Source organism: Stegostoma tigrinum, chromosome 4 (assembly GCF_030684315.1).
Source record: "Stegostoma tigrinum isolate sSteTig4 chromosome 4, sSteTig4.hap1, whole genome shotgun sequence".
Lineage (NCBI taxonomy): Eukaryota > Metazoa > Chordata > Chondrichthyes > Orectolobiformes > Stegostomatidae > Stegostoma > Stegostoma tigrinum.
Genome location: NC_081357.1, coordinates 9,708,519 through 9,733,410, shown reverse-complemented (window position 1 = coordinate 9,733,410; position 24,892 = coordinate 9,708,519). Strand labels below are relative to the sequence as shown.

General features: G+C 42.4%; 1 protein-coding gene across 10 annotated transcripts in view; it reads right to left on the bottom strand.

Moving 5' to 3' along the window:
* Nucleotides 1-24,892, bottom strand: part of LOC125452379 (serine/threonine-protein kinase MRCK alpha-like) — a 565,420-nt gene that overhangs the window by 137,889 nt on the left and 402,639 nt on the right. For all 10 annotated transcript variants that reach the window (XM_048530678.2, XM_048530679.2, XM_059645157.1 and 7 more), the window contains one exon: nucleotides 15,040-15,173. In XM_048530678.2, coding sequence (XP_048386635.1) covers nucleotides 15,040-15,173 — 134 coding nt within the window. The remainder of the gene's footprint in view (nucleotides 1-15,039; nucleotides 15,174-24,892) is intronic.

Below are 24,892 nucleotides of genomic sequence, written 5' to 3'. Positions count from 1 at the left end.
CAAATTACAAATAGCAGGACAAATCTAACTTAGTATATTAACATATTCAGACTTTATCATCAATTAATTAATCCCTGATTTAATCAGCACACTCTCTGCTTGGAGCATTGGCTTTCAGAAATAATGCTTGTTTACCTAGTCAACTTCAATAAATATAAAATAACTAGGGAAAAACATAGAACAGACTGTAAAGCTGTATTAGGTATGTTATGAAGGAAAATTTCACTAACAGAAATGTGGGTCTGTTACAAGCAGAGTCAGGGTTATTTATAATGACAATAGAGAAATGACAAAAATGCATAGTTATTACTTTGTGTCTGTTGTCTCCGTGAAAGATACAAGAAATCTTGCAGAATTAGAGATCGAAGAGACTATGGAGAATGAGGAACTGAAAGAAATTAGTATTAGTAAGAAGGTAATGTGAGAGAAACTAATGGGACTGGACAAGATTGATAAATACCCAGGACTTAATATTTCACATCCCGGGGTGCTGATAGAATTAGCTCTGGAGATGGTAGATGCATTGGTAATAATCATTAAATTCCATTGATTTTGAAATGGTTCCTGCAGATTGGAAGAGAATAAACATTTACAGGCTGGGGGAGGGGGAGAAACTGTGAACAACGGACATTTTAGTCTTGTATCAGTAGCAGGCAAAATGCTATTGCTATTGAGGATGTGATAAATGGAGTTGCAGGGTGTGGTGGTAATAACTCACGTTCTGGGGTTATAAAATTGAAGTACACCACGGTAGCTAGTGACATCTGAAGTCAATACAAATCAGGTGGTACACTGGCTCAGTGGTTAGCACTTCTGCTTCACAGCGCTAGGGACCCAGGTTTGATTCCAGACTTAGGTGACTGTCTGGGTGGAGCTTGCATGTTCTCCCCGTGACTGCATGGGTCTCCTCCCACAGTCCAAAGGAATGCAGGTTAGGTGGACGGATATGGTAAAAACTGTCGGTTCTGATAGAACGTGACAGTTCCATTCTCGTGCGACCTTGCATTGTAAGAATATCATGCAATGACTGCGACATTTAAAATGATGGAGACAGAATCACATTGTGGCAAATACAGTTAGGGTAATTGTATCAGAGTTAATGGGAACCGCAGATGCTGGAGAATCCAAGATAACACAGTGTAGAGCTGGATGAACACAGCAGGCCAAGCATATGCTCCTAAGATGCTGCTTGGCCTGTGTTCATCCAGCTCTACACTGTGTTATCACAGTTAGGGAAAGTTTGTGTTCTGCAAATAGCATTCTATAATTCTTTAATCACATTAAAATCAATCTGGGTTGAAAAAACGTGTTATATCAGCACTGACTGTATGGGGATCAGATGGGGGTGCTGAGTCTGGCTGTGATGCAGAGGATCGGTGCAGACTCAATGAACTGAATGGCTTCTTTCCGCACAGTGGGGATTCTATGATAATCTGGAATAACAAGTAATTAAATGGTTACTGTGTAACCACCAATCATAAAATACAAGCGGTTCACTTATGTCTTTTAGATAAGAAAATCTGCTGTCCTTATCTGGTCTGGCCTACATGTGACTCCAGGCTCACAATAATATGATTGACTCTTAACTGTCATCTGGGCAATAAATGCTGGCCTAGCCAGAAACACACATTCAATGAACAAATAAAAAAATGACACTTGTACAACAATGATCTGGTTAGCCATAAGAAGCATAGATTTGGGTTGGGAAATATTGTTTGACAAAAATGTCGAAGGTTTTTTGGTATATGTACAGGATTGATAAAGGGGAGTCCATGGACCTAATATATATGCATTTCCAGAATGCATTTGATAAAGTTCTCCATAGAAGTTTACTAACAAAATTAAACACATGGGGTAGGAGGTAATATACTTGCATGGATTAAGGATTGACTAACAAGCAAAAAGCAGAGCGTAGGAATATACGGGTCTTTCTCACAATGGTAGGTTGTGATTAATGGTATATCTCAAGCATCTGTACATGGGCCCCAACTGTTCATAATGTATATCAATGAGTTAGATATGGGGACCAAATATAATATTTGTAAGTTTGTGAATGGCACAAAGCTAGGTGGGAGTGTACGCTGTGAGGGAGATGCAAATCAGTTTAAGGAGGATTTGAACAGATTTAGTTCGTGGTCAGACGGAATATAATGTCAAAAAATGTGAACTTATCTACTCTAGTAGCCGAAACAGATGAGCAGAGTTTTTCTTAAATGATGAGTTTAGCAAGTGTAGATGCACAAAGGAGCCTGGATGCCTTCGTCAATAAATCACTGGAAGCTAACATGCAGGTGCAATAAGCGACTCAGACAACAAATGAAACATTAGTCCTTATCATAACACGATGACAAGGCAGGGATAGAGAAGCTTTGCTTCACTTGTATAGAGTCTTGGTCAGATCACATTTTGAGTTATGTATGCTGTTTTGGCCCCCTTACGTTAGGAAGGATATTACTGCCATTGAGGGACCGCCCTTGGACCTTGCTCCACTATGTTAGATCATAGCTGGTCTCTACATCAGTGTAATTTTCTTGTACTGCCCAATAACCCTTGGTGATCCCTCACTGTGATCCAGAAATCCATTGATTTCTGTCCTATTTGATGAGTGAATTTTCTTAGCCCTGGGGTAGAAAACTCCCAAGATTCACTCACACTCTGAGTGAAGAAATTTCTCCTGATTGCAGTCCTAAATATTCTGAGGTTGCGTCCCTGTCTCTAGACACATACACCGCCTAGCATGGGGTAACATTCTTAACGCATCAACTCTGTCTGACAATACAATCAAAAAACATGGCTCTTCGACCCAGTTCAACCATTCAATAAGGTCATGGTCGATCTGATTTTAACCCCAACTCCACATTCTTGCTTATCCCTAATAATCTTTCATCCCTCGGTCATTAACAGTCTAGCTACCTCTGCCTTCATATATTTAAAGATTCTGTATCCAGTGAACTTTTAGGAAGGGAATTACAAAGACTTTCAACCGTCAGAGAAAAGAAAAATCCCTAACCTTGTCTTAAAAGGACTCCTTTTAAAATATGAACTCTGGTTCTAAATTTTCCCATAAAAGGAAATATCCTCTCAACATACACGCAGTCAAGTTCCCTCAGGCTCTGAAATGTTTCAACTAAGTCACCTTTGATTCTTCTGAACTCCAGAGGATTCAGCTCAGCCCAACTAGCCTTTCTTCATAAGGCAATCTGTTCATTCCAGATATTAGTCTGGTAAACCTTTCCTGAACTGCTTCCAATGCATTAACACCATTCCCTTAGAACAATGACCAAGACAGTACACGATACTCCAGATGCAGTCTCACCAAAACCCTGTTAAACTGAAGCTTAAGCTCTTTGCTCTTGCTTTTGAATGTCCTCTCAATAAAACGTAACACTCTATTAGCTTTTCTGATTACTTGTGCCTACATACTAACATTCAGCAATTTATGTACTAGGACATTCAGATCACTGTGAATCTCAAAGCGCTGCAACCTCTCACCATTTGGATAAAATGTTCTTTTTATTCTTTCTGCCAAAATGGACACGTTCACACCCTTCCAAGTTGTACTCCATTTGCCAGATGTTTTCCCTGTCACGTATCCTCGTCCCCTTGTGGGCTCCTACTGTCCTCTTTACAACTTGCTTTCCCACCTATCTTTGCATCATCAGCAAATTTAGCTATCACCCCTTTGCTTCCTTCATCCAAATATAAATTGCAAAGAGTTGAAGCCCCAACACTGACCCTTGTAGCATACCACTCGTGACATCTTGTCCACCTGAAAAAGGCACACATTCCTACTCTATACTTCCTGTTAGCCAGTCAATCTTCTATTCATGCTAATATGTTACCCTCTGCACCATGAGTGTTTATTTTCCACAAGAACCTTCGATCTGGCACTTAATAACAGACGTTTTAGTCACAAGCTCATTTAATTGTGTTATGTTGGACGATGGATATATATGCATATTGTGTGGAGTGGACTGGTCAAAATTTTACCCCAAGGCTTGATATAATACAGATTGAAGTAAGGTTAAAAAAAACAGAGCTCTATCTGCTTCAGGTTTGGGACGTTTTGAAATTATTAAAATGAATGGTGATTCCCTATAACGTAGCTGGAGTAAACCGCTTTATCAGCACAGATATCGCATCAGGTGAAATACCCTTCTGTTTTGCAGGCTGTCAACGAAATGATCCGAATTAAACCAGACATGGAAAGTGCAAGCCAAGTTATTTCCAGAAATCAGTGGAGTTACAGTTTACACAATCTGGACACTGTATTAATTTTTTCAAGTTTTAACTTCTCTAATCAATATGATAAACAGATGTAATTGGCATCAGGAAATAGGCATGTAAAATTTTAAAAAATCTTTAAATTATACTGGCAGTTTGCCAATCCACCTTCTCACAGACTGAAAATTGTATTAAAGGCTACAGGAGCAAGGGACAATGAGTGCACTAAATTTATAGGAGAGATCAGTGAAAAACATGACATAGTCTAAAACATGTAAGAGGACACCATCATGGCTCATAGGGAGTTTCCAACAGCACTTTAACAAAGTTGTAGAAATATATCTGAAAATATGAAATCAGGAAAAAAAATGTTAAAAGACTTGAAAGTAGGGAATCATGAAAAACAATGCTCATCTTGCACTTTGTAAACATCGCAACTAGATGAAGTCAGACTACAATAATATAAAGAAAAAAGATGAAGGTCAGAAAAAAAGTTGCAAATTAATGAATTCAGAGACAGTATTCTGGCTGGCAATTAGTGATTAGTGGAGTGCCTCAGGGATCAGTGGTGGGACCGCAATTATTTAATTGGGGGACCACGTGTCCGGTGTCAAAGTTTGCAGATGACACTAAGATGAGTGGTAGAGCAAGGTGTGCAGAGGTCTGTGAAACTTTGCAGAGGAACATAGATACATTGAGTGAGTAGGCAAAGGTCTGGCAGATGGAATACAATGTACATAAATGTGAAGTCATACATTTTGGTAGGAGTAATAGTAAAAGGGATCATTACTTGAATAATAAAAACTTGCAGCATGCTGCTTTGCAAAGGGGCCTGGGTGTCCTTGTCCATGAATCACAGAAGGTTGGTCTGCAGGTACAACAAGTAATTAGCAAGGCCAATGGAATTTTGTCCTTCATTGCTAAAGGGATTGCGTTTAAAAGCACAGAGGTTATGTTGCGCTGTACAAGGTGCTGGTGAGGCCACACCTGGAGTACTGTGTGCAGTTTTGGTCTCCTTACTTGAGGAAGGATGTACTGGCACTGGAGGGGGTGCAGAGGAGGTTCACTAGGTTGATTCCGGAGTTGAGAGGGTTGGCTGACGAGGAGAGACTGAGTAGATTGGCATTACATTAATTGGAATTCAGAAGATTGAGGGGGGATCCTATAAATACATATAAAATTATGAAGGAAATAGATAAGATAGAAGTAGACAGAATATTCTGAAAGGCAGGTGAAGCTAGGACAAGACGGTATAGGCTCAAGATTAGAAGGAGCAGATTTAGGACTGAATTGAGAAGGAACTTCTTCACTCAGAGGGTTGTTAATCTATGGAAATTCCTGGCCCAGTGAAATAGTTAACGCTACTTCAGTAAACGTTTTTAAAGCTAAAGTAGATAATTTTCTGAACAATAAAGGAATTAAGGGGTACGGTGAGAATGTGGGTAAGTGGATCTGAGTCCACGAAAAGTATCAGCTGTGATCTTATTAAATGGCGGAGCAAGCTCGAAGAGCTGAACGGCCTACTCCTGCTCCTAGTTCTTATGGTCTTGTAGGAACTGCAGATGCTGGAGAATCTGAGACAACAAGGTGTAGGGTTGGATGAACACAGCAGGCCAAGCAGCATCAGAGGAGCAGGAAGGCTGATGTTTCGGGCGTAGACCCGAGACTAGTAGTATCATAAGAAGTCGAGTCTTTAAGATTGAGAAGTGTTAGTGCCTACTAGCAAATTAAAAGATATGTTGATAAATGAGGCCACACAAAAAAAAATTGAGAACAGGAAAGAATTGTGTGTATACTCTAAGGTGCCAGATAAGGGAGAACCAGCTTTATCACACTGATAAGCACGCAAAAGAAAAAATGCTACCTAGTACAAAATGCTATATTTAAGGTCAAAGCTAGAATAGTGGTCTATAGTTTTGAAGAGTAGCTTGGTGATTAAGATTACTAGGGATGGGCAATAAAAAAGTGCTGCCCAGCCAGTGACGCTTGTATCCCACAAATGAATTTAAAAAAAGATTTAGAGCAAATCCTCTTGTTTCAGAAAAAGTGAAGGTAGTCTCTCCTGGCAACATACTTCTGGGAATCGCAGCAGATCTGGCAGTGTCTATGGAGAGAGAACATAGTTAACATTTCAGATCCAGGCTCTGAAGAAGTGTCACTGGACTGGAAATGTTAACTCTTCTTTCACTCCACAGACAATGCCAGACCTGCTGAGTTTCTCCGGCAGTTTTTGTTTTGTTTCAGATTTGCAGCATTTTCAGTTCTTTGTTTTACTTCTGGGAATATAAGTCAATAAACTTAAAAACTGTATTTTTGTAGGATAAGAAATTTCAAATGTAAATATTTTTGAAACCACCGAAAGAAGGTGATTGGAAAATTATGGAATTAAACAACTGTTTATAGTTCGAATGGTGCATTAAGAGTATGGTATTTCTCAGCTGGGTGACAAGGGTTTGCATTTAATTTTGAAACAGAACCACAAATGTTCTGCCAACTTCACAGAAAGAAACTGGCACGTGTCTTTGTGATGCGCTTGGATGTTTTTGCCATGAGGAAATTCTTTGGAATTTGAGCAAAGCCTGACAGACAAAATGGAAAGGAAATTTAATATTGGAAGCCAGTCTTTGGGATGGGGCAGGATTTTAAATATATAGGGTTAGACATGAAGGAGAATAAATCAAATGACTTTGGATTGATGTTTTTACTTGGCAAGTGTATTTGGCATTGCAATAAAGCTGTCCACATACTCTCAGAAAGACAATTATGCATTCAAGGAAGAAGCAGACCACTGAAGGAAATCTGATTGAACAATCAAATTGCTTATGCACTCAAATTACACCGTTACTCGTAATGACATACTAGAACTAATGAAACACGGTAATGTTGTGGAAGTGGTGAGATTAAGTAAAATAATAAATAAATTAAATTCAGAAAAATTCACACTCAGGGCTCCAGCCTGAGAAAACCCAGAAGATATGAAGCTAGTCCTCTTTAGCGATGCAATGCTTCATATGCTAATTTTCCAGGTGGCGATTCGAGTATGACAGGATTTGTCATATTTTTGGTGGGAAGGAATAATAAATATTTTCTATTTGCCTGGAAAGCCAAGAAATAAAATAATTAATTTAAAAGTACCTCAGTTGCTGAATATCCTATACTATCTGAGAAAATTCATTCCAAAAATAATATATGGATAACCAATCTATATGTGATAATTGAGAAAATATTAAGGACTGAGTTTGCTAACAGAGGGGAAATGTTAGAAAAAAAAATTTCCAAAACAAAGTGGTTGCCACAAGTCACCAGTTGTCACATTGTTTCACAAACAATGCTTGCTCCAGGAGGTTAGCAGTGATCCTTTAAGAAGGGCGCTGGATGGTATGAGGAGTTATTAACCACATTGGATAAATCAATTTTGTCTTTGGTCACTTCTTTCGTTTCGAAAAAAGAGGGAATATGGGAAATTATAGTGTATGAAAAACTACAATCTTGTTACTGATTAGGTACATTATATTGTTTACTTCTGTTAAAATTTAAAGCACTGACTCTAATTTTGCGAGGAATTTAAAAAAGGATCCTTGTGACATATTGGTAAATCTTTACCACTGGATCAGGAGTTCAAGCCCCACTTGTTGTGGTTGTCAATCATAATGTATTCATGCTAATTTTTTTTTAAAAAAATCAGCAAGCAGCTGAACAGATTAGTGTTAATTAATTAATCAATTTACTGGACAGATCTAAAGGGGAAACACACAGGACTGATGCCTGGAAGGTGCTGTAAGACTGAGTAAAAGATGAAAAAGAAAATCATAAGGCTAAGTAACAAAGTGTGGAGCTGGATGAACACAGCAGGCCAAGCTGCATCTCAGGAGCACAAAAGCTGACGTTTCAGGCCTAGACCCTTCATCAGAAAAGGGGGATGGGGAGTGGGAACTGGAATAAATAGGGAGAGAGGGGGAGGCGGACCGAAGATGGAGAGAAAACAAGATAGGTGGAGAGGAGAGTATAGGTGAGGAGGTAGGGAGGGGATAGGTCAGTCCAGGGAAGATGGACAGGTCAAGGAGGCGGGATGAGGTGGTAGGTGGGAAATGGAGGTGCGGCTTGAGGTGGGAGGAAGGGATGGGTGAGAGGAAGAACGGGTTAGGGAAGCAGAGACAGGCTGGGCTGGTTTTGGGATGCAGTGGGGGGAGGAGGGGAAGAACTGGGCTGGTTTTGGGATGCAGTGGGGGAAGGGCAGATTTTGAAGCTTGTGAAGTCCACATTGATACCATTGGGCTGCAGGATTCCCAAGCGGAATATGAGTTGCTGTTCCTGCAACCTTCGGGTGGCATCATTGTGGCACTGCAGGAGGCCCATGATGGACATGTCATCTGAGGAATGGGAGGGGGAGTTGAAATGGTTCGCGACTGGGAGGTGCAGTTGTTTGTTGCGAACCGAGCAGAGGTGTTCTGCAAAGCGGTCCCCAAGCCTCCGCTTGGTTTCCCCAATGTAGGGGAAGCCACACCGGGTGCAATGGATACAATATACCACATTGGCAGATGTGCAGGTGAACATCTGATTGATGTGGAAGGTCATCTTGGGGCCTGGGATGGGGGTGAGGGAGGAGGTGTGGGGGCAAGTGTAGCACTTCCTGCGGTTGCAGGGGAAGGTGCTGGGTGTGGTGGGGTTGGAGGGGAGTGTGGAGCGGACAAGGGAGTCGCGGCGAGAGTGGTCTCTCCGGAAGGCAGACAAGGGTGGGGATGGAAAAATAGCTTGCGTGGTGGGGTCGGATTGTAGATGGCGGAAGTCGAGAGGATGACACGTTGTATCCGGAGGTTGGTGGGGTGGTATGTGAGAACAAGGGGGTTCCTCTGGGGGCAGTTGTGGCGGGGGCGGGGTGTGAGTGATGTGTTGCGGGAAATGCGGGAGACGCGGTCAAGGGCGTTTTCGACCCAATGGCATCAATGTGGACTTCACAAGCTTCAAAATCTCCCCTTCCCCTACTGCATCCCAAAACCAGCCCAGTTCTTCACCTCCTCCCCCCACTGCATCACAAAACCAGTCCAGCTCGTCCCCTCCTCCCCCCACTGCATCCCAAAACCAGCCCAGCCTGTCTCTGCTTCCCTAACCTGTTCTTCCTCTCACCAATCCCTTCCTCCCACCTCAAGCCGCACCTCCATTTCCCACCTACCACCTCATCCCGCCTCCGTGACCTGTCCATCTTCCCTGGACTGACCTATCCCCTCCCTACCTCCCCACCTATACTCTCCTCTCCACCTATCTTCTTTTCTCTCCATCTTCAGTCCACCTCCCCCTCTCTCCCTATTTATTCCAGTTCCCTCTCCCCTTCCCCCTCTCTGATGAAGGGTCTAGGCCCGAAACGTCAGCTTTTGTGCTCCTGAGATGCCGCTTGGCCTGCTGTGTTCATCCAGCTCCACACTTTGTTATCTTGGATTGTCCAGCATCTGCAGTTCACATTATCCCTCATAAGGCTAAGTAAAGGGCTCTTGTGGTGTTGTGATAGTGCCCCTACCTCTGGGACAGGAGGCCTGAGGTCAAGTCCCACCTGCTTCAGTAGAGTGCAAATGACATCTCTGAATAGGTTGATTTGAAAATATCTAAGACTGAGTAAAAGACAAAAAAAAAAGTAAGACTGAGTAAAGGACTCTTGTGGCACTGTGGTAATGCTTCTAGCCCTGAGCCAGGAGGCCCAGGTTCAAGTCCCATCTACTCCAGAGCTGTCTACTAGCATCTTTGAACTAGTTGTTTCAAAAATGTAACATTGAGTAATGAAGGGTTATGTGGTGAGTCAGTTGTAGTGTCCTTTTGGGCCAGAGGATCCAAGTTCAAATTCCACCTAGTTCACAAGTACATCTTAACATGCTGAACAGGTTGATTTAAATAAGAAAGACTATGTAGCTAATAAATTTTACCCATAAAGCAAGGTGCCTTTGGGGTTCTCTTGGTGCTGGTACACTGTTCCTACTTCTGGGTCAGAAAGTCAGGTTTAAGTCCCACCTGCTTCAGAGGTGTGTAATTACCTGACTGAACACGTTGATTTTCCCAATAAGAAATACGTCTTGACTTGTCTCATTAACTTATTTTTTCAAAGAGTTGAGGTTATCTGGAACTCACTGCCTGAAAGAGTGATACAGACAGGAACTCTCAAGACATTTAAAACCATTTAGATGAGCACTTGAAGCGGGACAGCTTTCAAGGCTGCAGGCCATGTAGTAGAAAATGGGCTGCGAATCTGGATGTGAGTTTGCTCGCTGAGCTGGAAGGTTCGTTTTCAGACGTTTCGTCACCATTCTAGGTAACATCATCAGTGAGGCTCTGACAAAGCGCTGGTGTTATGTCCCACTTTCTATTTATCTGTTTAGGTTTCCTTGGGTTGGTGATGTCATTTCCTGCATTGGTGATGTCATTTCCTGTTCTTTTTCTCAGGGGATGTTAGATGGGCTCCAAATCAATGTGTTTGTTGATGGAGTTCCGTTTGGAATGCCATGCTTCTAGGAATTCTCGTGCGTGTCTCTGTTTGGCTTGTCCCAGGATGGATGTGTTGTCCCAATCAAAGTGGTATCCTTCCTCATCTGTATGTAAGGATATTGGTGATAGTGGGTCATGTCTTTTTGTGACTAGTTGATGTTCATGTATCCTGGTGGCTAGCTTTCTGCCTGTTTGTCCAATGTAGTGTTTGTCACAGTTCTTGCAAGGTATTTTGTAGATGACGTTCGTTTTGCTTGTTGTCTGTATAGGGTCTTTTAAGTTCATTAGCTGCTGTTTTAGTGTGTTGGTGGGTTTGTGGGCTACCCTGATGCCAAGAGGTCTGAGTAGTCTGGCAGTCATTTCAGAAATGTCTTTGATGTAGGAGAGAGTGGTTATGGTTTCTGGGCCTGTTTTGTCTGTTTGTTTGGGTTTGTTGCTGAGGAATCAGCGGACTGTGTTCATAGGGTACCCATTCTTTTTGAATACACTGTATAGGTGATTTTCTTCTGCTCTTCTACATTAGACAAACAGGCAGAAAGCAAGCCACCGGGATACATGAATATCAACTAGCCACAAAATGACATGACCCACTATCACTCGTATCTTTACATACAGATGAGGAAGGACACCACTTTGATTGGGACAACACATCCATCCTAGGACAAGCCAAACAGAGACACGCACGAGAATTCCTAGAAGCATGGCATTCCAACCGAACTCCATCAACAAACACATTGATTTGGAGCCCATCTAACATCCTCTGAGAAAAAGAACAGGAAATGACATCACCAACGCAGGAAATGACATCACCAACCCAAGGAAACCTAAACAGATAAATAGAAAGTGGGAAATAACACCAGCGCTTCCTCGGAGGCTCAATGATGATGTTACCTAGAACGGTGACGAAACGTCTGAAAACTAACGTTCCAGCTCAGCGAGCAAACTCACATTCAGAACCTCAACCTGAGCTACAAATCTTCTCAAATCTCTCTGGGCTGAGAATAGATAACAAAGTGTGGAGCTGGATGAACACAGCAGGCCAAGCAGCATCTCAGGTGCACAAAAGCTGACGTTTCGGGCCTAGACTCTTCATCAGAGAGGGGGATGGGGAGAAAATTCTGAAATAAATAGGGAGAGAGTGGGAGGTGGACTGAAGATGGAGAGAAAAGAAGATAGGTGGAGAGGAGAGTATAGATGGGGAGGTGGGGAGGGGATAGGCCAGTCCAGGGAGGACAGACGGGTCAAGGAGGCAGGATGAGGTTAGTAGGTAGGAAATGGAGGTGCTGCTTGAGGTGGGAGGATGGGATAGTTGAGAGGAAGAACAGGTTAGGGAGGCGGGGACGAGCTGGGCTGGTTTTGGGATGCAGTGGGGGGAGGGAACTAGCTGGGCTGGTTTTGTGATGCAGTGGGGGAGGGGGAGATTTTGAAGCTTGTGAAGTCCACATTGATACCATTGGGCTGCAGGGTTCCCAAGCGGAATATGAGTTGCTGTTCCTGCAACCTTCGGGTGGCATCATTGTGGCACTGCAGGAGGCCCATGATGGACATGTCGTCTAAGGAATGGGAGGGCGAGTTGAAATGGTTCGCGACTGGGAGGTGCAGTTGTTTATTGCGAACTGAGCAGAGGTGTTCTACAAAGTGGTCCCCAAGCCTCCGCTTGGTTTCCCCAATGTAGAGGTAGCCACACCGGGTACAGTGGATACAGTATACCACATTGGCAGATTTGCAGGTGAACATCTGTTTGATATGGAAAGTCATCTTGGGGCCTGGGATGGGGGTGAGGGAGGAGGTGTGGGAGCAAGTGTAGCACTTCCTGCGGTTGCAGGGGAAGGTGCCGGGTGTGGTGGGGTTGGAGGGGAGTGTGGAACGGACAAGACAGTCATGGAGAGAGTGGTCTCTCCGGAAAGCAGACAGGGGAGGGGATGGGAAAATGTCTTGGGTGGTGGGGTCGGATTGTAGATGGTGGAAGTGTCGGAGGATGATGCTTTGTATCCGGAGGTTGGTTGGGTGGTGTGTGAGGATGAGGGGGATCCTCTTAGGGTGGTTGTTGCGGGGGTGGGGTGTGAGGGATGTGTTGCGGGAGACGCAGTCAAGGGCGTTCTCGTTTTTGTTTGATGACTGGCATGAACACAATGGGCCAACAGGCCTTATTCCATGCTTTAGAAACCTTTTGACCCCAATGACTTGGATCAAAATTACCAAGTCCTTTCGAATTTCAGTGCTCCCCAGCCTCACAATTTAAGAAATCCTCTGTATTTCTTTTATCCTATCAAACTTGGTAACTTCGCTTTTATGCAAATTATATTCAGTCAAACTAATGCTCACTCGGTTTGCACCTCCAAATACCTTTGAAGCAGTGCTGCATTCTCCTCATGACTCTTGCACCCATTGTAGTTTTCTATCAACTATAAACTTGTATAAACTACATTTAATCCCCACATCAAAATCACTGGTATACCCCCAGTTACAACCTGCCATTCTGAGAATGAACTGTTTATTCCGATTCGTTCTTCTTTCTTTTAACCAAGCATACCAGTGTATTAGTCCCCAGGGCCATATACTCTGATTATGTTTACTAACCTGTGTGGGGCTTTATTAAAAGCCTTTTGAAAATCCATTGCACCACAATCACTGTTTCGCCCCCTTATCTATTTTGCGAGCTATATCCTTGAAAAATGGCATCAGTCTGGTAAACAAGTTTTCCCCTTCTTAAATCCTTTTTGACTTTGCCGAATCAGTTTATTGTTCTACATGTGTCACATTGTTTATAGGAGATTTTACTGTTTGCCCTACCAATGACAGCAAGCTGGAAGCTCCCGGTTTCCTCTCTCCCACCCTTCTTCAATGGAGAAGTGGAGTTCCACAGGGCTCTGTCCTTGGGCCTCTACTGTTTATAATTTTTATTAATGACTTGGACGAGGGGATTGAAGGATGGGTCAGCAAGTTTGCAGACGACACAAAGGTCGGAGGTGTCGTTGACAGTGTAGAGGGCTGTTGTAGGCTGCAGCGGGACATTGACAGGATGCAGAGATGGGCTGAGAGGTGGCAGATGGAGTTCAACCTGGATAAATGCGAGGTGATGCATTTTGGAAGGTCGAATTTGAAAGCTGAGTACAGGATTAAGGATAGGATTCTTGGCAGCGTGGAGGAACAGAGGGATCTTGGTGTGCAGATACATAGATCCCTTAAAATGGCCACCCAAGTGGACAGGGTTGTTAAGAAAGCATATGGTGTTTTGGCTTTCATTAACAGGGGGATTGAGTTTAAGAGTCGTGAGATCTTGTTGCAGCTCTATAAAACTTTGGTTAGACCGCACTTGGAATATTGCATCCAGTTCTGGGCGCCCTATTATAGGAAAGATGTGGATGCTTTGGAGAGGGTTCAGAGGAGGTTTACCAGGATGCTGCCTGGACTGGAGGGCTTATCTTATGAAGAGAGGTTGACTGAGCTCGGTCTCTTTTCATTGGAGAAAAGGAGGAGGAGAGGGGACCTAATTGAGGTATACAAGATAATGAGAGGCATAGATAGAGTTGATAGCCAGAGACTATTTCCCAGGGCAGAAATGGCTAGTACGAGGGGTCATAGTTTTAAGCTGTTTGGAGGAAAGTATAGAGGGGATGTCAGAGGCAGGTTCTTTACGCAGAGAGTTGTGGGAGCATGGAATGCGTTGCCAGCAGCAGTTGTGGAAGCAAGGTCATTGGGGTCATTTAAGAGACTGCTGGACATGTATATGGTCACAGAAATTTGAGGGTGCATACATGAGGATCAATGGTCGGCACAACATTGTGGGCTGAAGGGCCTGTTCTGTGCTGTACTGTTCTATGTTCTATGTTCTATGTTCAATACTGGAGTTACAACTGCACTGAGTGTACAATCCAGCATCTAAAGAATGGCCTCCTCCTGCTTCTAAGTCTTGTCCTCCTTTGAAAGGCACTCTAATAATCAAGACTTTTCAGGTCGGAGGGTGAAATCCTCACAAACTGAAAAATTCCCTTTTCTGAATTTAAAAAGCACTGTTGAGTTCAGAGAGAGTATCCAAAGTTTTACAGTAACTTTACTCTTTCAGATAATAGAGCCATTGTGTTTCCAGTGTATAGTTTATCATTTCTACAACTGACTGGGTGGTATAGTTTTCTTTTTACCACAGGATCCTATTCAGTTTTTCTTCTTCACTGTTGACATATGTTGCAAGCAGAAATAAAAGCTCACACGATCGATTGGTATTAAATGAAAAGTTTAGGCCTAACACATATTTTATCAAATTCTTGCAAGAAACACTGTTAATGCGCAGCCACCATTCTAGGACTCTCAAATGACAGAAGCAATATAACCTGAATGTGCAATTACCTTCTGAAGATCATCTTTCTCCTGCTTTGACAATTTGACCTGCTTCTCTAGTGCCTTAATTTGCCGACAGCCATCTTCAAAATCCCTTCTGATGAGACTTGCTTCTTCAAGCTGCTGCTCCAGCTGACCGAAATCTGGAACAAATTGCAGGATGATTAGTTACCTGATCTCACAGAAATGTCATTTTTACAGTCAAATCAACTTGTTCCATTTTAACTGTCCCTTGACTCCTGCTGCCCCAACACCTCATCAAACTCAACACAATAACACAACTGCCCTAGCACCTTACCAAACGCAACCCAACAATACCGCTGCCCCAACACCTTACCAAACCCAACAATACCGCTGCCCTAGCACCTTACCAAACCCAACAATACCGCTGCCCCAACACCTTACCAAACCCAACAATACCGCTGCCCCAACACCTTACCAAACCCAACAATGCCATTGTCCTCAGGCCCATGAATTAAGGGGAGGTAAAAACAAAATTGCCGCAGATACTGGAAATTGAAAAAACAATCAAAATACTGGAGAAACTCAGCAATGTTTGGAGCATCTATGTAGAGAGAAACAGTTCTAATCTATCAAGCTTAACATGCCTGTTCAGAACTTTATAGGGAAGTGGTGGTGATGTAGTAATATCACTGGACTAGTAATCCCAAACTCCACACTAATGATCCAGGAATGTAAATTAGAATCCTTTCATGGCAGATGGCAAAATTTCAATTCAATAAAAATCTGTAATTAAAATATGGTGAATATATAAACATTGCCTTGTTGTAAAAATGAATCTTGGTCACTAATGTCCCCGTAGGGAAGCAGATCTGCTCTCCTTACATTATTGGCGTACACATGACCCTTGACCTACAGCAATATGCATAACTCTTTACTGCCTTCTGAATTGGCCCGGCAAGCCGGTCAGTTCAAAGGCAGTTAGGAATGGGAAATAGTGCTGGCCTTACCAGTGAAGTCCACATCTGATGAGGGATTAAAAATAAGCAGAGGCACGGAGGCTAACAAGAATGATATAATGCCAGATTGGGGCAGAGCATATTGTTCTTTTTAGAGCTGTGTTTAGAGCTAGAAAATGTCACTTGATCACACAGATCCTACGTCGTTACTGGAAAGCCAATATCAGCAGCATGTTGTTGTCCTAAAGAAGTGACGGAAAACAGACAGAGGTAGATTGTTGACTCCAAGATGGCACCTGCAATTGTGAAATCTCCAGATTGTTTCCTGGGTATGTTTTAGAAAAATACCTACTCACTGAGTTTTTAGTCACTGAAAATGACTTCACAATAAAACTACTCACCCAACTAGATTCTAATCTAACAAATTCATTATGGGGTAGAGTCATACAGCATGGAAATGGACCCTTCGGTCCAACTAGTCCATGCCGAACATAATCCCAAACGAAACTAGTCCCACCTGCCTGCTCCTGGCCCACTTCCTTCTAAACCTTTCTTATTCAGGTATCTATCCAAATGTTTTTAAATGTTGTACTAGTACCCGCATCCAACGCTTCTTCAGGAATTTCCTTCTACATGCAAACCACTCCCTGGGTAACAAAAATCGCCTCTCATTTCTTTATAAAATCTCTCTCCTCTCACCTTAAAATTGTGTCCCCTAGTCTTGAAATCCTCCAGTTGTAGGGAAAGGACAACCACCATTAACTCTATCTATACCTCTCATTATTTTATAAACATCTGTCAGGTTGCCCCTCAACCTCCTATGCTCCAGTGAAAAAAGTTCCAGGCTATCCGGTCTTCCTGGATAACTCAAACCTTCCATACCCGGCAACATCCTGGTAAATCTCTTCTGAACCCTCTCCAGCTTGTTAATATTCTTCCTATAACTGGGCGACCAGAACTGGACACAATATTCCAGAAGAGGCCTCACCAATGTCCTGTACAACATCAACATGAATTCCCAACTCCCACACTCAAAGGACTGAGCAATAAACACTAGCGTGCCAAATGCTTCTTTAACCACCCTGTCTATATGTGACACAAACTTCAAAGAATTATGTACCTGCACCTCTAGGTCCCCCTGTTTTACAACACTACCCAAGGCCCTACCATTGACTGTATAAGCCCTACCCTTGTTTGTTACATGAAAATAGAATACCTCACATTTATCCAGATTGAACTCCATCTGCTATTTTTCAGCCCATTGCCTTGAGCAAGATCCTTTTGTAATCATAGAAAACCTCTTCACTGTCTGCAATGCCATCAATTTTGGCGTTATCCGCAAATTTAGTAACGATGCCTTCTACACTTTCATCCAAATCATTTATATAAATGACAAACAGAAGGGGACCCAGAACTGATCCCCGTGGAAAAACCATTGGTTGCAGACGTCCAGTCCGAAAAGCAACCCTCCACCATTAGTCTGTCTCCTGCCATTAAGCCAATTATGTATCCAACTGGCAAGCTCACCCTGAATCCCAAGTAACCTAACCTTACTAAATAGTCTATAATGTGGAACTTTGTCAAAAGCTTTACTAAAATCCAAATAAACAATGTCTACTGCTCTGACATCATCAACCTTTTTGGTAACTTCCTCAAAAAACTCAATCAAGTTTGTAAGACATGATTTTCCTCTCACAAAACCATGCTGACTGTCCCTGATCATTTTTTGTCTCTCTAAATGTCCATAAATCCTGTCTTTTATAATCACTTCCAACAAGCAAGCCACAACCAACATTAGACTCACAGGTCTATAGTTCCCTGGTTTCTCCTTACAACTATTCTTAAACAAAGGTACAACGAGAGCCATTCGAGTCTTCAGGTGCCACACTCGTAGTTGTAGATGATGTAAATATTTCTGTACGGGGTCTCGTAATTTCCTCTCTTACTTCCCACAACTTCCCTGGATACATCAGATCAGGTCCCAGAGATTTATCCATCTTTACATATTTGCTAAATATCTGAAATGCTGACTTCTCCTCCTCCAGGTGCTGCCTGACTTGCTGTATTTTTCCAGCCTTCTGTTTGTCTACATTATATTAAGTCCTCCTGAGTTTCTTATTCTGTAATATGAACTGTTTTATGAACATCAAAAGCCTGTGCCAGAGTATTACAAGCACAGCAAAAGTTTGTAAATTTTGACAAAGTGTGGTGATTATTTTTGCTCAAGATTTTAGTGGAAAATTGTTTGCAGCATAAAACAGTGTGCTGAACGACAATGCATCTATTTTGTACTTCTGGCAAGATCAATTTCACCCTCGAGTGCAACTGAAACACTCTCAAGCTTGTTCAATATTCTTCATGAGTAAATGAATCATAGGTAAATACTGGTTTTGCATAGATAACGTAAATATAACATATTCAGTTACTTGAATTAATACTCTTAGAACCTTGACGCCCCTCTCCTTAAACTGAAAACACATGGTTTTCTAAAAGCACAAAAATGTCATGTTTTATCAAATTCCCCGAAGGATTTAAGATTGAAATGCCTGACAAACTGAGCCAAATTTTTAAAATAAAAAAATGATTTGATTTGAAATTTTGAAATGTTTTTTGGAAATATCCTTTTCAGTTACATTGACCTGAGACAAGTACCATTTCCAATGCTAAATGTCAGTGTAATGCACTACCATTGACTGAATGATTCCTTCACCATTCCGATCTCTACATATTTCTTAGTCTTCCATAAGCGCCTTCCCAGCTATCAGCAAATTGCTGAATACTCAAAAAATGCAGAGGACAAGGGTCAGCAAGCTGCGATTACAGTCAAAATATTTCACATTTTATTCTGGGTTTTCTCATTCTGAAGGACCATGTCCCTAGATTGGGGGCTTAATGGAAAGCAGACTAAGGAGAAGTAGGGCAAAGGTGAGACAGAAGAATTGAAAGACACTCCTAATCTTAAAGTCTGAAATAATGTGAAACTGAAATTTAATGCGCAGAAGAATTGCTATAACATTTGAAGATGTAGAAGACTCTATGATCCATCAGTTGAATCCATTAACTGTTTTATGGAATGAGTTAAAATTAGCCAACAAATATTCTTCAGTGTAAAATTGGTCAAACTTTGCTGCTTGATTCAAAACTGGCACATGTAGAAACATTGCCAGGATAATAACCCATTGAGCTCTTCACTTAAGTTTTTTGGACATTCTGAAGAGTCAATGTTTTAATGATTTTTCCCAATTGTATTTCCTTGAGGTATCTTGTTAAGCCAGGTTTTCTATGAACTACAGCAAATATACAGGCCAGAGATAAAAGCAGGAATTGCTGAAGAAACTCAGCAAGTCTGGCCGCATCTGTGGGGACAGGAAAGAGTTAACATTTTGGTTCCAGTGCATCTTCAACAGAACTGATAGCAGCTGGGAAAAGTGCACTTATGGTGAAGACAGAGTTGGAAGGGATTGATAGGTAGTGGGGAGAGGTTAGGTGGGAATATGAGCTGATAGGTTGAGACGGAAAACAGTGACAGATATCAAAGGGATAGATGACAAGGGAATTATTTGTTATAAGCCAGGACAGAAGAGAAGCTGAATAAGGGATACTGCCAGCTAAGAACGGGAGAGAATGGGTAAGCTGTGCAGAAAGAAATCCATGTAATGCAACAATATGATGAAGAGTATGAGAATGGGCAAGCTGTACTGAAAGAACTGACAGGAGCAGGATGCGCAGGTGGATAAAAAACAGGCTCTAAAAGTATTGAACACGATGTTCAGTCTTAGATGTTGCAGGGTCCCCAAGCGAAAGATGGGCTGAGCTGAGCTAAGACTCGCTGGAGCACTGCAGCAGGCCTCATTAGAAATGTTGGTGTAGGAACGTGGTGGTGTGTTGAAATAACAGACAACTGGAAGTTTGGGGTCATTTTCACAGACAGACTTAGATGTTCAGCAAACCGGATATCCAATCTGCATTTTGTCTCTCCAGTGTTGTGAGCAGTGAATATACCAGGACAGATTGACCAGAGATAGATGTTGGGTAAATGCAAATCAGAGACAACATGAGATAGATATAGAATAAAGCTCTCTGCACAAGCACGCACAAATCAGAGACGCCACAAGACAACAGTAAACAGCTCAACAAAGCATCAGAAGAACACACAGCCTTTAGAGAGGGAAATCTGCCTTGCCTGGCCTACATGTAACTTCAGATCCACAGCAATGTGATTCACTCCTAATTACTCTCCAAAACGGTCTAGCAAGCTACTTAGTTGTATCAAACTGCTACAAAGTTTAACAACAGCAACGGAAAGCTTAGCGCGGTCAATCTTGCAAATTCCTCTTTACCAACATGTGGGGCTTGTCCCAAAATTAGAACAGCTGTCCCACTGCCTTGTCAAACAACAGCCTGACAGTTGTACTCTCAGAAATACTAACAAAATCCCAGATACCACCATCCACTATTGTTGAAGGTCTGTCATCTTAGCTCCAGGACATCTCCTCAGCGTAGTAACCCAGGTCCAAACATCTTCAGCTATCTCCAATGACACTCCTCCAACTTGAAGTCAGAAGCAGGGATATTTCCTGATGTTAACACAACATTCAGCATCATTCACGACACTTCAGATACTGAAATGAAAGTAAAATACTGTGTATACTGGAAAAGAGAAATAAAAACAGAAAGTGGCTACTCCACCGCTGTCTACAACAGTAAAACACATACCATCCTGACATGGGACTATATTACCATTCATTCATAGTCTCTGGGTTAAATTCATGGAATTTCTTTCAACGGCACAGTGGATGATCCGCACCTTAAAGACCAACTGTTGAAGAAGGCAGCTCACTATCATCTTTTCTACGGTTATTAGGGATGAGCAATCGATGCTGGCCCAGCTAGTGCCATTCACATCCTATGAACATATGTAAAATATTCCAAGCTTCAAGATCACAAACTGTGACTATAAGCATTGTGTATTGCTGATGCTGGCCTTAGGTACTCTATTGCCAAATAACTTTAATAATTATGCAATTTTACACAAGATGAAAGCTGGCTAGACGCACCACTACAAGAAGCAATCTCAACAATAACTGGCGACAAGAATCTCACCCAAGAGTATTTATCTTTTGTATGTCTGGAATTTTCAGCTGCAGTTTTGCAAACCCAGATATCATGAAACATTATTTTGGGTCGGATTTGCAATTTGACTCGCATATGATCCATTAAAGGTATGTGAAGGAAATGCAATGAATGCTGCCAGTGTTCCTGTGAATAGTTTCCTTTGTGCTAAACTTGGTTTAATCCTAATAACATATGTTTGCAGGATCAAAACTACTGCCACTTTTAGGCTGGTCTAGATTGCTTCTTTCCTCCCCTGATGATACTGACTGCTTTTGGGAAACGTTCAACAAATAGATCCGGGTTCCTTGATAGCCGAGGTAATTTTTTTTTGATGGCCCAGGTGAACTTAAGGTTGGGGTGGAAGGTATTGGTGGAATGGACGAACTGTTCGAGCTCCTCTTGGGAGCATGATGCGGCGCCGATACAGTCATCAATGTAATGGAGGAAGAGGTGGGGTTTCGGGCCATTGTAGGTGCGGAAGAGGGACTGTTCCACAGGTTTAGGCCTGAAACATCAGCTTTTGTGCTCCTAAGCTTGTAGTGGTGCGTCTAGCCAGCTTTCATCTTGTGTAAAATTGCATAATTAGTAAAGTTATTTGGCAATAGAGTACCTAAGGCCAGCATCAACAATACACAATGCTTACAGTCACAGTTTGTGATCTCGAAGCTTGGAATATTTTACATATGTTCATAGGATGTGAATGGCACTAGCTGGGCCAGCATCGATTGCTCATCCCGAATAACCGTAGAAAAGATGATAGTGAGCTGCCTTCTTCAACAGCTGTGTTCATCCAGCCCCACACTTTGTTATCCAGGTTCCTTGGCATTGGCAGCCCTCAAGTATTCTTCATTTGACAGTTTTAACATGTATTCAAACAGGTAGGAGATCATGGATAAGTATGCTTCTCTTCATACACATGTACACTTTCTGCAAAATGGTTACCATGTGCATTTTCTCCTGTATAATACAGATGCACGGAGGCCAACTGCAGTAACTCAGGAGCTTTCCTAATGCAGCCCAAACTGAGGAGTGAAAAGGAATGTCTCAACATTGAAAAACCATAGAAAACAGGAGCAGTCGGTCATTCGGCACTTTGAGCCTTCTCTACCATTCAACTTGGCTGAATATCCAACTCAGTGTTCTGCTCCCACTTTATCCTCATGCCGTTCGATTCCCTGAGCCTTAAGAACTAAATCTAACTCCATCTCGAAAACATTCACTATTTTGGCCACAATTACTTTCTGTGGCAGAGAAATCCATACACTCCCCTCTCCCTGGGTAAAGAAATTCCCTCCACCACCGACACTCAGTAGCAGCAGTTGCGCTATCTGCAAGATACACTGCAGAAATTCACCAAAGATCCTGACTTAGCATCTTCCAAACGCACAGCCACTTCCATCTAGAAGGACAAGGGCAGCAGACTGCAGCAGTTCAAGAAGGCACCTCACCACGACTTCCTCAAAGGAAACTTAGGATGGGCAGAAATGGTGGCCAGGCAGCGAAGCCCACATCCCACAACTGAGTAAGAGAAAAAAACATTTCTCCTCATCTCTGTCTTAAATGGTCTACCTTGTATCTTTAGATCGTGTCCTTTGGTTCCAGATTTCCCAGTTCTGGGAACATCTTCCTGTAGTTACCCAGGCTAGGCCTGTTAGAATTTTAAAAGTTTCTTTGGGAGTTTTTCTAAACCACAGTGAATAGAGTCCTAACGGAAATAAAAACCAAAAAAACTGAGCATGCTATAAATCAGGAACAAAAACAAAGTTACTGGAAAAGCTCAGCAGGTCTGGCAGCATCTGTGGAGGAGAAAACAGAGTTAACATTTCGGATCTGATGACCCTTCCTCAGAACTGAGGAAGGGTAACTGGACCCAAAACGTTAACTCTGTTTTCGCCTCCACAGGTGCTGCCAGACCTGCTGAGCTTTTCCAGCAACTTTATAGTCCTAACCGACCCAGTCTCTCCCTATAAATCAGTCCTGCCATCTCAGAAATCAGTCTGGTAAACCTTCATTGCACTCCCTTGAGAGCCAGAGCATCCTTCCTCAGATAAGGAGACAAAAATTGCACACAATACTCCAGATTTAGTTTCATCAAGGCTCTCTACATCTGCAGCAAGACATCCTGCTCGTATATTTGTACCCTTTTGCAATTAAGGCCAAGACATCATTTGCCTTTTTCACTGCCTGCCACAGCTGCCACACCTTCATGTTTACTTTCAGCGACTGGTGTACAAAGACACCCAGGCAGCCAAGTCTCACTGCACACCTCCCCACCCCCACCTCCCCTTTCCCAATCTTATTATCATTTGGATAATAATCTGTCTTTCTGTTTTTGCTACCAAAGTGGATACCCTCACATTATGCTTCACCAGTCATGCATTAGTCCACTCACTCAACTTGTCTGAATTACACTGAAACATCTCTGCATTCCCTCCACAGTTTACACTCCCAACCAGCTTTGTCTCATCCACAAACCTGGGGAATGTAACATTTAGTTCCCTCATCTAAATAATTAATATACATTGTAATTGGCTGATTAGCATCGATCCTTGTGGTTGAGAAGGGTCCATTTGCTCCTATTTTTTGATTCCTGTCTGCCAACCAGTTCTCTGTCCATGTCAGTATATTATCCCCAATCACATATGCTTTAATGCTACAGGTTAATCACTTTTGCAGGACCTTATCGAAAGCCTTTTCAAACCCTAAGTAAACCACATCCATTTCATTAACTTTACTGATTAGATCCTTGAAGAATTCCAGCAGAATTGTCAAGAATGATTTCCCTTTTGTAGATTCACACTGGCTCTGACTGATCCTGTCACAATTTTCCAAGTGCTCTGATTTTAAATCTTTTATAACCTTTTATCTTTTATAGCATTTTCCCTCCTACTGATGTCAGACTAATCGGTTTAAAATTCCCTGTTTCCTCTCTACATCCTTTTTGAAATATGGGGTTACATTGGCTATACTCCAATCCATTTGAATGGTTCCAGAGGCTAGAATCTTGAAAGATGACCTCTAATACATCTACTATTTCTAGGGCCACTTCCAGGTATTCTGGGATGTAGATTATTGGGCCCTGGGGATTTATCACTCCTTAACTCCACCGATTTCTCCAAAACACTTCCCTCCTGATTCTGATTTTCTTCAGTTCCTCCCTCTCATCAGACACTGCATTGTCCAACATTTTTGGGGTGTTATTTATTGAAGCAGAACCAAAATGAGTATTAAATTATAACTTCCCCATTTTAATTTCCCCATTCCTGACCAGAAGGGATTTATGGTGGCACGGTGGATGGCACATACAAGGGGCCAAGGTTCGATTCCACCCCGGCTGACTGTTTGTGTGGAGTTGGCACGTTCTCGCCATGCCTGCGTGGGTTTCCTCTGGGTGCTCCAGTTTACTCCCACAGTCCAAAGATGTGCAGGTTTGGTGGACTGGCCATGCTAAATTCCCATAGTGACTAAGGAAGCGCAGGTTAGGTGGATTAGCCATGGGAAATGCAGGGTTACAGGGAGAGGGCAGCGGGATGGTTCTGAGTAGGATATTCATCAGAGGGTTGGTGTGGTCTCAATGAGCCGAACAGCTTCCCCTGCACTCTAGGAATTCTATGATTCAATATGAAAACTTTGTAGGATAGTCCATTCCATTTTTTCTGATGGTGCAATTTTTGCTATGCAAGGTGGCAAGTGCAATAGCTTGCAAATTTAAGCCTAGATGTCTACTCCAAGTGAGAACAAGGCTGCCTTCTCCAAGAGTAGTATACACTGCAGGCTTTTCACGTGTTAACAAACCTTTTTTACTTCTTCTGGGACACTGTGTTAAG